The 17,600-nt window shown below is 44.9% G+C and overlaps 1 protein-coding gene across 1 annotated transcript in view; it reads left to right on the plus strand.

Annotated features, from left to right (window-relative positions):
- The window catches only part of Efnb2 (ephrin B2), a 42,668-nt gene that overhangs the window by 18,497 nt on the left and 6,571 nt on the right, over positions 1 to 17,600 (plus strand). Inside the window, exon 2 of the mRNA XM_038328363.1 lies at positions 3,155 to 3,438. Within this exon, the coding sequence (XP_038184291.1) occupies positions 3,155 to 3,438 (284 nt within the window). The remainder of the gene's footprint in view (positions 1 to 3,154; positions 3,439 to 17,600) is intronic.

The following is a 17,600-nucleotide window of genomic DNA, read 5'->3' on the forward strand; positions in this document are numbered from 1 at the left end:
ACAACTGTCCTGAAGGACAGCCCCCTGCAGCAACCTGTCCCTGTCTCACAGCAAGACCCCAGTCTGGTCTTTGTGTTGTGTTACTCTGGTCTGGGAAGGTGAGGGCTCTGCAGAGGTCTGCTCTGGGAGATGTGTAAGGGCTCAGCTGTGCTCAGCCTCCCTCGATGTCTCACCAGTTGGTTGGTGTGATGGTGTGCTGACCCTCCACAGACGGACTCAAATACAGCCTAGCACTTCAGTGCTGGGTCCCTTCCCCGCCCCTGCAGCTGTGTATCCACAGGTTACCATAGGTTACCATGCTGCTCCACCATCAAACTGCACACACTGAGTTAAAACTAAACATCAAGGCTGATTTACAAGATGAATCGAAAGCTCATTTAATTACTTATGTGATTTGATCCTCCTGAAAAATATCATAAAAACCACAGCAGTTCTTGAAGCCACGCCAGCTGATAGCCCCGTGCTCCTGACCTCGGCTCATTAGCACCAGCGTTGGGGCTGGGGCCTGGTGACCCTGGTGATAGAAGGGACTGCTGGGATGTGACTTATCTGGGTAGGCGGAGCCACCCGTGATGCCTGAGTTAACCAGTGAGAGAACAATCCTCATAGAGACCTTGGAAATGAAGAGAGAGCTTAATGAGTTAGACTTCAGACATAATGTCTGAAGTTATGGCACGGGTGGGAGGGTGGGGAGGTGGGGGTGGTTATCCCCAAGACTCGCACGGATACACGGTCAGGTGGGCATGGTGCACCACCCTTAAAGAGTTGAATGGGTCAATGAGATCATACGCCTCAGTTAGAAAGACTCCTGATTGTGGAGGCCAGGAAGCCACCTCCTCCCACTGCACGATGGTGAAGGGACTGACTTTTGTGTAGAAGACATGTGCCAAGGCTAGCTAGCACGTTCCATAGGGTCCCACTATGCCAGTAACACCAACTACAGGATAAACAGATTAGGGAGAAGGAAAGCCTCCGGTAGGAATTGACCCCTGCATTTGCTGTTGCTTTGTACAGGCCTTAAGGATTTCCTTTAAAGGTTGAAGAATAAGCACAAGAAGGTACAAACTAAGAGGGTGAACAACTCAATGTTTCTGGAATTTAGTGCAGTACCTATTGCCCCCATCCTGCCCTGCCAAAGCTGCAGGACACTTCAGAATCACCTGGGGGAAGGAAGAGAGGGTGACTTTTGGGCCTTGTGGAACTTTATTGAGTTGTATCCAACAAGAAGAACCTACCTAGGGAAGCTCTTTAGTCCCCAGGGTTATATTTTTACGGAGTCTCCTGAGAACATTGTGGAAAATGCCAGAGTGGCATTTGTTAAGAGTTATAGAGAATTCTCCAGCAATATACACAAGGATGTTTTTAATTTTATAAATTCATTTTGAGTTTTGTTTCATAGAAATTTTCCATTAAAAAAATCATTTGTATTTCCAGGGGAGGGTTAGAGAAAGTGATTGTACTCTGCAAGACAGAGACTGGCTTGGTGGACTGTACTTCCAGCATGTGGGTCTCTGGGACTGAACTGATGTCAGCAGGCTTGCCTGCAAGTACCTCTACCCTTTGAGCCCTCTTGCCTGTTCTGGTTTTGTTTTTAAGTGAGTGAACAGTAAATATCATATGTTTTTGTTAAAGGGACTGATTTAATTAAATAGGCAACAATAAAATACTGATGTCAGTGGACAACTCTCTCTTTGAGGTTCTACAAGAACACCCAAGGCAGTCACAAGCAACCCTGTGCATGTGTGTGTGTGTGTGTGTGTGTGTGTGTGAGCGAGAATGCCTTAAAAAAAGTTTCAGCAACTTATTTTATCTTTTTAAGACGTGAAGCTGTGAAAGGAACCAATGCTTTGTGGGTTGGGGGCAGTGGGACCTGGAGGGAAGAGGTAGGGCATGGATAGGACCAAGATACATTGTATACATGTCTAAAATTTTTCTAAGAATTAAAATATCAGTTATGAATGTGAATCTAAAATGTAAGTCCTGCTTTCTGCTACTTTGTAACCACAATACACTGGCTGAGAACTGGCCACTGGTTACATAAATCACAACAGCTGGTGTGGATTTGGACTTTGGGAGCTCCTTCACCCTTTCCTTACCTGTTGCTGCATCCTGGCCCCAAGGGTCATCAAGGCTGGTGGGCCTCTCTGGCTAAATAATGCCAGAGTCCAGGCTGGAAGGATTGGGAGGCCTTGCTTTGTTCTGGAGCTTTAATATTTTAATGAGCCTGCAGGCTTGGCTGCTCTCTCTGAGTGTGTTGTTAGTGTTAGCACTTGCAGAAGGATGTTCATTAGGAAGCTCTTGTTTCAGCATCTCAGAGAAACTCCCCATTAGAGCAGATCTTTCAGCAACAGGGCCTGCAAGTAAGGAAAGGAGGAGAGCCTTGCGCCGGGAGCATCCAAGGGATTTGGTATCAGTAGTCTTAGTTCTAAAGATTTGCTTCGGAGAATTAATTGGAACAAATACATCTCAAGGGGGGCGGGGGAGGGAAGACTGTAGACCAAGGAGGTACTTGTTGTCTTCACAAGGAGAGGGCTCTTCATCTTGCAGCTGAATCAATACGACACTAATTATTTCTGGTTATCTTTTATGGGTTTGTAAGACATTTCTTTTGTTCTGTGTCATTAAAAAAAAAAAGCCCATTGTTTGATCAGTGAGTGACTAATTATGATAAGTAATTTGAAACATTCTTGATGAAACTTGTCTGTTAATTAACATCAACAGCACATGGAAACTACCAGGACAACAAAGGTTCCGTGCATGCGCTGTTCCTGGAATGGATGAGCTCTCCCTGGCATGCCCAATAAACCGTGATGCCAATGGTTAAAAAAAAAAATAACAAACAGGTGGGAAGGTCTGACTCACCGCAGGGGGAAGAGTTGTAAAGCTGCACAAAAGAGTATTGAAATATCATAAGGGCGGGGGTGAGAACCAAGTGTCAAAGCAGGCTGCAGGGCCTGATGGCTCAAAAGGAGGGATGGTTCGACCTTTTGTTTTCTGAGGTAAATTCCCCCAAAGCATCTGTCCCCTGGAGACACCGCTGGTGAATCAGAGTGCAGCGTGGTTGGGGGTGATTGGTAGCATCTGGCTCGTTGGTGTCTGCATTTAAGGATGTTCATGTTTATCAACTCAGTGGTTTTTCTTTTATGCTTTTTAGATTTCTACCCGGACAAGGCCTGGTACTATACCCACAGATAGGAGACAAATTGGATATTATTTGCCCCAAAGTGGACTCTAAAACTGTTGGCCAGTATGAATATTATAAAGTTTATATGGTTGATAAAGACCAAGCAGACAAATGCACTATTAAGAAGGAGAATACCCCCCTGCTCAACTGTGCCAGACCAGACCAAGATGTGAAATTCACCATCAAGTTTCAAGAATTCAGCCCTAACCTCTGGGGTCTAGAATTTCAGAAGAACAAAGATTACTACATTATATGTAAGTATAGTTCTCTCTCTTTATTTTGTAGGAATTAGGAGCTAACTAGGTTTGTATTGATTTCTGTTTTCTTTAACTTAGCATGGCAAATTATTTGTTGAGAAGCTTTGGTCATTTTTTTTTTAAATTAATTGAAATTTGGGACCCTGTTGTAACAGTATTAATTAAATATAAATACTCAGCAGGGGCGAACCTGCCAGGATTCTTACGGTGTTGAAATAAGTAAAATTATGTGAAGGGACTCAACATCTCTACTAACAGAACCATCTTTAAGGACCTTTGGTGAGGTTTTGATAGGTAAATCTGTGTGATGCTTTTTCTCTCCACCCATCCATCTGTCCACCCACTCATTCATTTAGTGTGCATTCTGTTCCGAAAGCTGTGTTTCAATGCTAGGACCCGGTAGACCAAGGTGTAATGGTGGCACAGTTTGCCGCGGCTCCATCACTCCAGACAGGCAGAACTCGGAGTTTAGAAGCGTGGGGCTTAGGGACAGGTGCAGGTATGGGTGGTTAGGTCCTGATTAAAAGGTAAAGCATGGGTGTGGTGCCTGGATGACACCCCCAAATCTGTCATGATAAACGTGGCGTTATTTCAGGAGGAGAGGGTAGATGTCCACTGCATATATCTGAAGTGCATCTGTGAGCTGAGCCTGTTGTGACATGCGTGCTGGGCACACGCCACAGCGAGCACCGACCAGGCCTGTTCTCAGGGTCATGGGTACTGTGAAATCTGTTACTCAGGCAGCTGCTCACGTGGTTCAAACAATGAGTTTTTTTTTTTTTTTTTTTTTTTTTTTGCTTTCAAGGTATACTCTTTGTGGGCTTTCTGTGGTTGTTTTTTAATGGTAGTATTTAGATGAAACTCCTGATTCACGTAGGCGAGTACTTGACTACTGAGCTCCACTCCACCCCAGCCCTTGGGTTACACTCTCTACCCTGTGTTCCTGGACCGCAGCTCCCTGTGGTGCAGCTGGCCTCTGGCTTGGATCCCCCTTACCTCTGTATCCTGAGACTGGAGGTCTGATTTCTCTAGTTGTGACCTACTCTTTCCATGACAGAAGCAGCCATTCCTGTATTCACCTAGTGTTCCTTAATGTGTAGTTTTTACATCAGCAATTAAAGCAAAGGTGGTCCCAGGCCGCAATCATCTTCTCTGTGGCTTCAAATGCCACAGAGACGAAGAACCGATTTTTCAAGCTTACATAATATATAGGAAATAGATTTCTAAGAATAACCAAAAAAGGAGAAAGTGGCAAGTTAGATAGTTAATGAAATAATTACCATAAACTGAAAAATAGGAGCATTGTAAGATGAAGAAAGGCAAATGGGAGGGTAAGAAAAGAGGGCTATCTCTGAAGATATAATGAAGTAGTCACAACGTAAAATAAATGGAAGTTAAGGTTTTGGAAACACACACGCATATGAATAAAGGCTTTTAATGGTTGCCATGATCTAGCATGACTTTTGGAGAAAATGAAACTGACCCCAGATTAGTTCCTTTCGAAAGGTCACTGCTCCAGTTGAGTGGAGAAAGGAGGCTCAGCTATTCCCAAGACAGGAAAATACCTGATCCCAAAAACACTGCCAAAGAAAATCTTAGGGCTCCTCCAATGGTGGGGGGTGAGCGGAAGGGGGGTACCAGCAGGTCTGCTTAATTTCCTCCTCCATCTTAAGCTTAGATTTCAAAATGATGCCACTGAAAATCCCAGCTTCCTACGAGGGGCAAGTGGAAGCTTGGTGAACATTACAGATTTAACCTTTCATTTCAAATAGTATACATGAAATGTAACTAAATGATTGGTTTACCCTCTTCCCTCTGTGCGTCATAGTGAGCCTGTCCCAACTGCTCTTCTATCCATGAACGTGTAGGAGCTTTGCTTTGGACTCACCCATGCAGTTTAATCTGTAGTTAAAGTAGCAGTCTACCCAATAACGGCACCTGTTCCTTTGGAGAATCCGTTAGGCCACATTAACAGATTTATGGTATGTTTCTCCCTACTCTGACCTCCAGGACTGTCCTTGGAGTTAGGATTTACCATGTCATAGCATGGGATGGCTTTTTGTAATTCAGGGAGCTGAAGCAAGAGGACCTCAAGCTGAAAGCCAGGCTACTCTACACACAAGGTTCTTCTGTACATTCAAGAACTAGAAAGCTTCTTAAAGACAGAGCCTTGGCTGTCGAGCCATGAGGCACTGTGAGAATGTTGCTTCTAACAAGACGTTCCCAGGCCTGTGAGTGGCTCAGGACTTTTCCAGGAAGCTCTGTGCTTGCTTGAAAGGCTTCCCCTACGTCACAGGCAGAAGAGAGTACTTAGTGACATGGAGAAGCCAGTTTCTCACACACTCCATAGCAGCGTCCACTGCTGTACAAGTTCCCTTGAAAAGAGAGAAGTGATAAGATCAGATTTTAAAATAGCACCAAAAACAGTCAAGGGATTTGAAAAGGTAACCAATTGTCCTATCAAACAGATGTATGCAGGATGCACATGTGCGCGCGTCGCGCGCACACACACACGCATGCGCATACACACATACACATGCACGTGCATACACACACACACACACGCACGAGCATACGCATGCGCGTGCACACATACACACGCGCTTGCACACACACACATACAGGCCTGTTCTTTTCTCAGAAGGAAAGTATACAGGCAATAATCTTTACACCAGTACATTCATGAGGATGGCTGGAGAGCACAACAGGAAGTGTTCAGATTCGCAAGCGTATTTTTGTTCTGCCAAGCACGGATCCACTTTGAGATTGCAATAGCTGGCGTACGTGTTTTGCTGACGCCAAGGCTTAGCAGCTGGCTGCTGGGCACTTTCACCCCGGGCAGTGTCAGGAGCAGCATGTGCTGGTCCCGTCCTGGGGGCAAAGGAGCAGCTGTAGTGTGGAGGAGTGCTTGGCGTGCCCCCGTGGGGGTGGACACATGGCTACTCTGTCCTCCCAGGAGTCCAGCGCCGTATGTCTCACTTATGTTGCCTGAGCTGCCTGAGGAAGTCACTTTAATTTCTTCCTCTAGAACATCATTTTCTCGCTGTTGTCCAGACGGTGACGGTCAGACGCACAGAGCCGCTGCTGTGTCAACGATATTTCCCAGTTAAAGCCAGCAGGATCTGGCCCTGGTTATTATTTTTTTTTTGACAAGGATTTTTTATTTAACTTGTAATGTTACCCAACTTACAGTCACTGCATCTTTGGGTTTTATAGTAAATATTAATGTGTAATTAGAACTGTTTATACCCCCCATATCTCCAGAGTTCTCTTAAGAAGTGACGTTGGAGAATGATAGGCCTCTTCATTAATCCTCCTCCGCAATGATTCTTTGCTTTGACATGTGGCAAAATGATATATATGGGGTTTCTTCGTGCTTTGAATTGACTTTTCAAGCGACCTATTTCAGTCATTAGCCTTGGGCTTAATTTACATAACTAATACACTCTTCTAATTATGAATGATCTGGAAATGTGTGGTCTGAGAACTCCCTGCTCTTCATTACATTCAGATCTTTAATGGCCTTAAAAACAGAACTGGCTTTTATCTAGTCTGTAGTTGTTGTTTTTTTTTGTGTGTGTCTTTCATTGAATCGTTTATGAAATAACTGCATCTTCTGATATTATCCATTTGCAATGGAAGCTCACTGTTGGATATAGTGTTCTAAAAAGCCATCCAGGTTGAGTTGGGAAGGCACCCGTCCTCTGAGTGCCCTGAAGCACTGAAGTTTTCTTAGAGAAACTGTCCTTGCTTCTGCAGGGCTGAGTCAGCAAGCTCCTTGTGTTGGCCTCTCAGCTCTGTGCTGAGGCCGGTGCTGCGGGCTGATACCCAACCTGAGCTGAAACCTTGCGAAGTCTACACAAAGTGATCGCATGGGTGAGGGGTGGAAGCTAGTGTCTCATATTCTTTCACTTTGGGTGAGCAAGGGGCCCCCCTCGGGGTGTAGACAGCTTCATGCTGCTCTTGCCTTTCGTTTCATGTGGTTTCTGTCTTGTTTTATTGTGCACCCCTAGGCATATCATAATATTCTAGCATCATCTAGAAGCCACCATTTTCTAAAGACTGATTGTTCTAAATCACTGAGTGTCTTGGAGACAGCTCTCCATGTCCGGCCTGCCTTGCTGAGTCTGGGAGAGCCTCTGTTTCTTTAGCTTCTTTAATAAGAGTGTGCAAAAGTGGCAGGCTCCACAGATACTGTTGAAATTGTTTTTAAAGCGTTCACTCCACTTCAGAGCAGAACTCACAAAAAAAGAGAAATATTTGCACAAATAAATCCAAATAACCGTACTAATGAGCCAAAAACAATGGTTTGTTCCTTATTTGGTTGAACATATGTTGCATTTCTTTTTTTTTTCTGGCTTTGATTTGCTCTTTTTGGGTGATGAGTGTGGCAAGTCGCACTAACTATACTAAGTGCCTGCCCTGTCACATCTCTTTGGAGAAGTGCTAAATCCCAGAGCGGCTCTCAGATGCCCTTTGACATGAAGATAGCTTTTAGAACATGAAAGAACGCATGACAGCCCTAGAGCGGTTACGACATTTATTCGGTGGGTTATCTGTGTTCTGTGTAGCAGCAGCCACACTCCCTTCGTTGCGTACCAGATAGCTTAGCGATGCAGAAACCCCGTCCTGCCCTCCTGCTCTCCCTGTCTTGGTGGTGAGATTTGTGCCTGATGCCTTCACTGCACGCAGTTGAGTTGAGGCGTGTAAGCGCATTTCTAGCCTTATCTGTAGCTGTTCTCTTTGTGATGGACTCTTGCCAGAGACCACACGGTCGAAGGCACAGAGGATGGATGGGTGCAAACCACATGTAGAAACACAAGTTGGCATAGGAGCTATGAGTCCACGTCTGCTCACCGTGGGCCTTATGTGCCAATAGATAAGTAACTCAAGCCAATTTCCTGCTACAGTCTTCTCGTCTTTAAAATGGCATCACGGGAACACTTGGTCATGGGGGAGAATATGTCAGATGGCTTGTGGTCATCTGTGTGGTCACCAACCAAGCACATGTTAACATTGGAACAGGGAGGAAGTGAGAGGCTGGAGGCTGAAGGCAGAACTGGACTTCGTTGCGTGATAGAGCTCCTGAGGAGGATGGGTGCAGAAAGCTTCCTTGGGTTGCAGTCTGGGCATTAACCAAGCCTCAGAGAAGTTGCCCAGCCCCAGTCAGTCTGCGCTGCCCTGCCCATTAGATCTTCCCACTTTGTCTTCTGCTTTTGTTCCTTGACCGAGAAGCACACATTTATGTGTGGTGCATTCTGGGATTGCCTCAGCTTGCCAGCAGGTTCCTTGACAGACAGGGAGGAGTCTTGACACACCCACAGTCATGGTTCTTACTTCCCAGTTCACCAGCCTCTCACCTGCTGTGGTTCCCTAGGACCGAGAAAACTCCCAATAGTCATCATGCCAGGGTTGCCTCATGGGCTCCATCTGTAGGAAGCCTCCCCCAGGGTAGATCAGGAGGATCCATGTTGAAGTTAACATAAAGAAAGCGCAGCCTCGCTTCTGCCGATCTTGGGAGGCACCGAGACACTCAGGTTCCTGAGTCTAGTGTCATCATGGCCACCTGGATACTAAGCCTGGGTGGTACAGAGAACAGAGGATGAGATTACCATTCACAGAGACTCTGTTCATGCTCCTTGGCATCTCCTGGGAAGCAGAACAGCATATCTCATGTAAACCACACAGATATGGGCCCTGCCGTTGCCGCTCCCTGCTCTGAAAGCAACCAATGGTGAGCTAAGATGATGGAGTTCCAGAAGGAGGAACAAAGATTGAGGAAGAATAGATAATAAATAGATAATAACTCATAATGCGGAATAAGTAAGATGAGAAATAAAGGGCTTAACAGAACCAAAAGGTTATTCTGGAATTACTCAGAATAAAACTGTCTTCATAATTTCATAAAACTCATTTTTGTATCTTTCCCCCTGCATTTATAGCTTGCTAATGTTCACACAGATTTATAAATAATTGAGACCAATACTAGAGACCTTGTGGATAAAAGAAGACACGTTTCTTTCTTAACAGCCCTTAAATATTCATCATGAAGATAAAATTTTAAAGCAAAATAAAACACTTAAAAAAATAGCCAAGAGGCATAGACAGACATTTGGAGGGAGAAAAAAAGATTATGTTGAGAAGATCTAATTTATATACTTGTTAAGATGCACACGTTTATCCCTAAAGCTCTAACTCAGAGTCTGGGTGTGCTTGATCCTTGGGGAAACGCTGTGACCTTCACGCCCCACTTACTTTCAAGTCTAACAACACAGGGAATAGAAGAGTTTCTACTGCTGTGAGGAAACCTAGACAGTGTGGCTTAGAACACTTTGCACACCATGAAATGTCAGTGCAAAACCCAACGCAGGATCTCCAAACCCTCATCCACCATTGTAAGTGTGTAACTATGACACCTGGGCCATGTATGCCCTGTAAAGAGAACATGCAGAGATGTATGGTGTATGTGCACGGGTAACAAAGAGAGCATACATAGAAAATAGTAGTGACTATAATGTACAAATATGCAAAGCACACACGTGACAGTGCAGAGGGCCAGACACGTTGGAACAGGCAGGCACAAAGCGTCCATGCTTCATGCCGAGTTCATGCGATATAAATAACAAAGTGTTTCTGTCAAACATGTTTGTGGTGATGCCCTGTCATACATTATATAACATATAACTGACTTTATCAAAAATCCTCAGAGCTTAGCTCCTACTAGGGTACGGGTAAGCTGGGTACCATGGTGTGCTAGTCCTAGCTACCAAGAAGTCCAATTGCGGGAGCTGACCGCTAACCTGGACAACATAGGACTATCTGCAGGGTAGAAAGACAGGAGAGATGCCCTTGTTAGTACTTCAGGTCTAAAATCTGTTCCTTTTCTTCAATAAGGCTATACTAGAATTGTTTCATGGCATTAGCAAGTACTTTGAGCCGTCAACAGAACATTGCTAAATAATAATGTAATTAAAAAGTTAATTCAGTGTAGACACAGACATCAAGAGCCGTTAACTTTCCTTCACTAAGTGCATGTGCTGCAGATGTGTGGGTGGAGGGTGAGTGGATGGGTGGATAGGTGGATGGTGGGTGTTAGTTAGAGGATAGGTGGGTGGACGGTGAGTAGATGGGTGGATAGGTGGATGGTGGGTATATGGCTGGCTGGCTAGTGCATAGCAGGATAAAGACTGATAGGTCACTCCAGCCTTGGGCAAGAGCTGAGTTTATCTCATTATAGAGGAACCAGGCTATGTGCTGCTGAATGACAGCCCTGCTTTGAAAGTCGCTTTGCGTTCATGAATTAACCCAGTCTGCTGTTCCTACTAGTAAACTATGGGATGAAGTTATTCTTTTTATTGAAATAAACATGTGGGAAATTGCCCTGGAGTCTTTGAATGGAGTAAGGATCACACGCAGGGCGGATATAAACGGGGGTATTTTATCGGGGTTACCTCTGGTCTCTCGGTGGTCAAGGCCAATAACGTCAAGACCATCTAAGCTGTTGTGCCACAAGAGAAATGCTACCTCTTCTGCCGTGTTCCGTCCTAAGCTGTCAGCAGACATCAGCTCAACCACTGCAGAAGCTGCTGCCGCCTAGCCATGAACTCTACTCGGATGGATGTTTTCCACTTCGCTGCGGCTCTTTCTGTAATTACTGGGTCATTAATATCATTGCCCGCAATTAGTGACAGTTGGGTGAGCAAGAGGATTGTGGGATGTCCTTCCCTAGCCCCACTGCCCGTGAACGTCTACTCTGACCCTTTCCTAGTTAGATATGTCCGCATGGCCACTGACATATTAATAAAAACAAAAAATAGAGTAGAGAATGGGTTATGTGCTACAAATCCTCAACTGTATGTGGCTCATGATTTGGGGTATTTTCATGAGATGTTATCACTGTCTTGAACAGGAAGTTTGTATTTTAAAAATCTGGGGTTTTAAGTTAAGCTAATAGACAATAGAGAATTATGGTTTTTATTTAGAACGATTATATCATTTTTTTACTGTGAATTCAGTCATTACTATTGAAATGGTCATCTGGAAACCTATTTTTAAAACACAATTCTCATAGCAGTTATAGCTCATGCAAATGGTGACTCCTTTGTAAGAATTATTTCTTTACTGTTGACTATGCTGTCCTCACGTTCATGACCGTCTCTGAATCTTTGTAGCAATACCAAAACACTTGGACGTGTCTAAATAAGAAAAAACCATTTTAAGAAATTCTGTTAAAAAATTATTACTATTATTGTCCTAATGAGAAGTCACCACAGAGTTAGCCATAAAATATTAGGCTAGAAAACAACATTTTCCTCAGCAGAATTCACTGAAAATCAAGAGACCAAATTAGCACAAGCAATATTTTGAAGGAAAAAAATACATAGCTTCATAACTGATCTCCCATGCATGAGCATCTCTTGAATTAAAACGGAGCCAGCAGTGTTTTAACCTGGCTCAGAACAGTGTTGGGGCCTGGACTGAGTTCCGAGGGTCCAGGCCGAGAAGCCCTGATCTGAAACACAGAGTCCAGAACCTGAAACGCTTGGTGCTAACAATGCTGTGTTCCAAAAGACCCAGGCTAGCCTGAAGGTCACTCTGTAGACCAGGCTAGCCTCCAGCTCACAGAGACCCATCTGTTTCTGCCTCCTGGGTGCTGGGACTAAAGGGGTGTGCCACCCTACCAGTCCCTCTGTAAGCTCTCATATGTGCATGCTCACATGGACACTCGTACACACACACACACACACACGCACTCACACTCATGCATATCCCTGTAGACATGTGGTACACTAACAGGCATGCGTCTGCGTGTATTCCTGCTTCACTTTTAGCCATGACTATTTATCACGGACAACTGACTCTTGCCATCATCCAGCACGGTCATGTCCTTAATCTTTGTATAGTTTTCAACGGTTGAAAGGTTTTAGGAGTAACCTGATAAATCAGAATGACATTCATGGGTAGGGATTGTGACTGTCCTCCCGGTGGGTGGCTATCCCTGGGGGTTCAAGCCTTGGTTGCTTCCTGGCCCTTGCACACTCATCAATAGAGTGACCTCAACTCCTGAAAGCGGCCAAGTAGCTGATGCTGTTCAAGTCTTCCCAGTATAGATCCTTATAAAAACAGCTGGATAGAAGGTATGCCCAATGGGCTACATGTTTAAAGACTTCTCTTTCTGAGCTGTCGATGAGTTGCCCTTTCTTAGTGCATATAGAATATTGGAGCACAGAATATAAGTTAAGACATCTCTCCAAAGCACACACACACCACACACAAAACCACATCTCTTTGTTCTTCATCCGTGACTTCAGTGATTCTTCAAAGCTGGAGAAGAGAAAAAGTCCTCAATTGTGATTTTTTTTTTTTTTTTTAAGATGGGCTTTTTCCAAGCCACTCTGCCCAGTGCAGAAGCTGATTGGTTGTGCTGTGTGGACGCTCCAGGGACAGTTATTCTCTATGCATGATTGGCTGCTTGGAGATTTTGAAAAACAGTTGAACAGCCACATGGTTTTAACGGGAGGGATTGTTCCTGTGAGCAGGGCCTGTGCCCCCGTGGATGAGAAATGCATGTACCCTCTATCCCTGCTGGTTTATGATGTTCAAGGACAGTCCTCCAGTCCTCTACTTTCAAAGAAAGTAGATAAAATGTGAGTGGCGGCCCAGCCGGGAGGCACACTGGGTTGTTTTCTTGTTGTGTGTTTGTTTTATGTTTTGTTGAATGAATGTTTCTCTTTGAAAATCCTTTGTCTCTTCGTGAGACAGTTAGTACCATGGTGTTTTTGCTCAGTGACCAGGCGAGCTTGGTCTTATGGAATGAGATGGTGTGGGTGTGTGGGGGTAGGCAGATGCATTCCACCCTGTCCCTGAGAAGCCACGGTCTTCCCTGTGCTTTGAACTGATACTGATGTTTGTTTCAGACATTTTCTCATTGTCCTTTTTAAAGACAGGCATTGAGTTCTGGCTTTTCCTGGGCATTATTGTTTCTGTGTTGAGGACTTGGCTCCTTCTGAGTCGGTTGTCTTCGAGAAGGACCTTGCTAACCAAGGCATGAAAACACAGTAACTTGGGCTTTAAGAGATTAAATCCATCTCTGTGGTCTGTTCTCTGAATCTCTATTGTGTTTTTGGAATTTAAACCGATACCAAGCTAAGCAGAAAGATTTTAGCTCCCCAGCTTGGATATTGACATTAAATAACTTTACCTTGATCAGCATCCTATGTCTCAACTGGCATACATCACTTTTATTTTGTTGATGCTCAGAGGTGCAGCGCCCATGGGAGGACACAGCAGCCTGGTTCTCGGTGTTGGGGTGACTTTAACGTCGTGTCTCTCTGGATGATGCTTCTTGAGTTTGCCAGGTAGCCTGCTGCTGGCTCCTCAGATGCCTGTGCTGAGCTTGGTGGAAGGGTGTATATGAAATCTCATCCAAGAGAGCAGGGTTGGCGTGGCCAGTGTATGATACAGGCTGGGCAAGCACAGCGTGATAGATTTGGTGGTGGCAGGGAATTCTCAGAGAATGCTGGCTGTTTGCTAATCAAAGGTGTGCCGTCAAGGTCAGCCCTGTGTAAGGCCAGAGCTTCTGTGGTTTTCCTGACCCCATACACTTATCATGTGTCTCTTTGGTGAACTCGTTCTCGTTAATTATTATATTATCATGGCTCTCGTAAGCCACTTAAAATAGTTTGACCTATCCTCCATGGTGTGACTAGGCATTCAGACACGATCCTGCCATAGGACCCCAAGCTGTGGCCTTTGCGGGATGGTACTGAGCTGCAGAATATTTGGCTCCTCCCTTGCCAGTCTCTGTGGGAACAAGGCCTCCACGTGGGCTACTTCACCCTCCATCTGATGAGTCCACTCTTACGCACTGGGCTCGATCCAGCTGCAGCCACAGCTTGGCCTTCCGGGAGCAGAGCAGAACACGTGGCGTTCCTCTCTATCAGGAATATTCTGTCTGTGTCATCTATTTTTCCAGCCCCCACCTCTGTAGCTCTGTTTGTGTTCATCTAGCCAGGACCACCACCCAGTATGAGCTGTAGATAGTCGGAAACGTGGGCATCTCAAACTCTGAACGTTTGCTTTGCTTTTGTTTTAAGAGAGAGTCTGCCTGCATTGCCCGCACTGACCTCAAACCCTCGACCCTCACATCTTAGTCTTCCGAGCACTAGGATTGCAGACATGGACGCCATGCCCAGTCAGGATGCTTTGCTCACTCTAGAGAGGACTGTGGAGAAGACAGGGCAGTGTAGTGGTATTGTCCGTGCCCTCTGAGTTAGACCCAAGATGCAAAAGCTTTTAAAACCCAGTCGTAAAATGGCATGTGTCTTTATTAAGCCTACCTCCCAAATGGATAGAGAAACTTCAGGTAATTTTTAATTTTATAAAGTGTATTTCACCCCCAACGAGGCCAAGGGAGAGAAATGTATGGACCCTACATAGAAGCCTAGGTATAGCCATGTTATTTTTCCTGTCTCGCTGTGAATGAATACAGTCTTACCCATTGGGTAATACAATGATCGTGGCCACATTAGATAATGCTGGTGGGGTTGATACAGAGGAAAGCTAAGCATAGTGAGGTAATGTTTATTTTTATTCTTTAAGTTAAAAATTCCCTGGGCGTTCACATGAATGATACAGTTGCAAAACTACCTAATGAAATGGAAATAGACTTTATTCCTACGTATTAGCAATTTTCTTGTTATGTTTCAAAATCAGTGCTGAGCTTTCTGAAGCTTCTAGGTCCCAGGTTGATGGAGAAATATCGGAATACTAACCTTTGGTGTATTTCAGTAGTTCGAGGCCAGGAAGGAAAGGCAATCAGGACAGAACATGGGGCCATTCTTCCAGCCGGGGCAGGTCCTCTGGAGTAAGAATTACTCTACCTGTTGAAGACGTGTAGAAAATCGAATTTACATCAGATCTATGGCTCGTATCTCATAAGGCTTCTCTCTACCGTGTTACACTCCTAAAGTTTATAACCTTCTGAAGTTTCTGTTGGCGCAGACATCTGAAAATGGGTTTTTCCATGATACCTCGTTCCTAGCCGTATCCAGGTCTGTTGCTGTGGCAAAGGCTGCTCAAGGAAGAAGGCTTGCTCTTGGCTTGCAGTTTACGGGGATACAGGCTACGGTGGTGGCAGACAGTCACATGCTACCATGCATGAAACTGCTTGCTCCCCTCTCAGACAATCAGGAAGCAGTGAAAGAGCCCGACCTCGGCATGATTTCTCCCCTCCCCCAATGTGTCAGGGACACAGGCCCTGGATGGTGCCCCCTCCCCCACATGTAGCACAGATCCAACCACCTCAGTGGTCTCTGTCTGGGAAGAGATCTAACATGTTCAAAGACATGTTCACAAGTACCCTACAAGTTTCCTAATCCACTCTTCCTTGTGGCCATCACCTTTCAAGGTGGCCCTTGCAACAGTATCATACAATTTGCCATTTCTAACAAACAACGGGTAGAAATGAGTTCTTCCCAGGTTTTTCCACTGACTTTTGAAAAACTGTCATTGTCTAGAATACTGTGCTTGCCCTAGACTTTTCTACTCTTCCCACCAAACTGATACAGTAATACAGTACTCCTCCCTCCTCCCTCCCTCCTCCCTCCTTCCTTCCTTCCTTCCTTCCTTCCTTCCCTCCCTCCCTCCCTCCCTCCCTCCCTCCCTCCCTCCCTCCTTTCTTTCTTTCTTTCTTTCTTTTCTTCCTTCCTTCCTCTCTCTTCCCTCCTCCCTCCATCTCTCTGCCTCCTCTCTCTGTCTCTTTCCTCTCTCTCCTCTCTCTCCTTTCTCTCCTCTCTCTCTTTCCTCCCTACCTCCTCCTTCTTTCCTTCCTTTCTTTCTTTGGTCAGTCAAGAGGGGGACATTTCAGATTTTAAAGCTGTGAAGTGGTTTCTATTTTATGCAGCCCTGTCTCCCTCCCACAGTTCTATGGTCTCTGGGTGCTAAAACACAAACTGAAATTTAATTTGAATTCCTTTAGTGATCTTTACATCTGGGGGGTGGTTTGAACATCCTCTGGGGCAAACCTGGGAAGCTCAACACAAACATTCTGGCTTAGAAGCATCACTGGCCTACAAATTAATATATATTTATGTATAATATATATAATATATAATATATTTATAATATGTGTATTAGTGTGTGTATGTGTATGTGCACGTGTGCGTGTGTGTGTGTGTGTGTGTGTGTGTGTGTGTGTGTGTGTGTTCCCCTCCCGTGCCTGCTGCGTGGTGGAATTCAGCAGGGCTCTGCAGATACTGGTGCTTGCAGGTAGTGGTGCTTCCTAACCTGCCTTCCTTTTGGTATTCTTTTTAGTTTGAATCTGATTTTTCCCTCCGAGATTACATCAAAGAGATCTGTAGTCTTCCCCACCCCTTGCTCAGCTTTCAGTTATCACTGTACTTTGTCAGATGAGGGTTCAAACTCTTAGCAAGAAAAGAAAAGTTGTTTACTAGCTTTCAATAGGATGCACTTTAGCACGAAATGCTTTATGAGTTCCTGATTCTAAACTTAGTATTCTTCTCGAGTTCAGGAAGCTAGACGTTTGACCAGTGGTTCCTTGAAACAGGTCACCTTTCTACTTTTTTCTGTGTGGGGACATATCCTGATTCTTGAGAAATGAAGGGAGAAAACTCTAAGCAATAACTGAAGATTCAGCAGTGCCCTGGACCCTCCAGAAATAGTTCTCAGAGGACCCCACGCTGTGAGGAGCCTTAGGAGACAGGCTCTGAGACTGAGCCACTTTTATTGCAGAAGGGGAAGGAAGACAGGGAAATGGTAACAATAGCAGCAGAGGTCCTTTTTTAGATTCTCAGAAACACAGTCTCTCTAGACAGTTCTTCTGAGTTATCTGACGAGCATTTTCTCCAGTCTGTGAGTGGATACTGTTTAACCTACTGCGACACCCCAACAAAGTTAAGGCAACTCTTACCTATTTTCCCAGGAAAACTGAAAACATCAGCAAGAGCTGAGGAAAGAGATGCAGTTATGAGACACTCTCAGATAAGGGGCGAGATATTTATACGCACAAGAGGCGCCCTTTGTTTTTAGGAGAACAGTGAGAAAGGAAGTTGGTAACCCAGAGCACAGAAGCGAATTCCTGTCTAGTTTCTCAGTTAGAAAGTTCTACCCACTCTGAAGGCATTTGGAGCTCTTTGGGG

Source organism: Arvicola amphibius, chromosome 4, assembly GCF_903992535.2.
Source record: "Arvicola amphibius chromosome 4, mArvAmp1.2, whole genome shotgun sequence".
Taxonomy (NCBI): Eukaryota; Metazoa; Chordata; class Mammalia; order Rodentia; family Cricetidae; genus Arvicola; species Arvicola amphibius.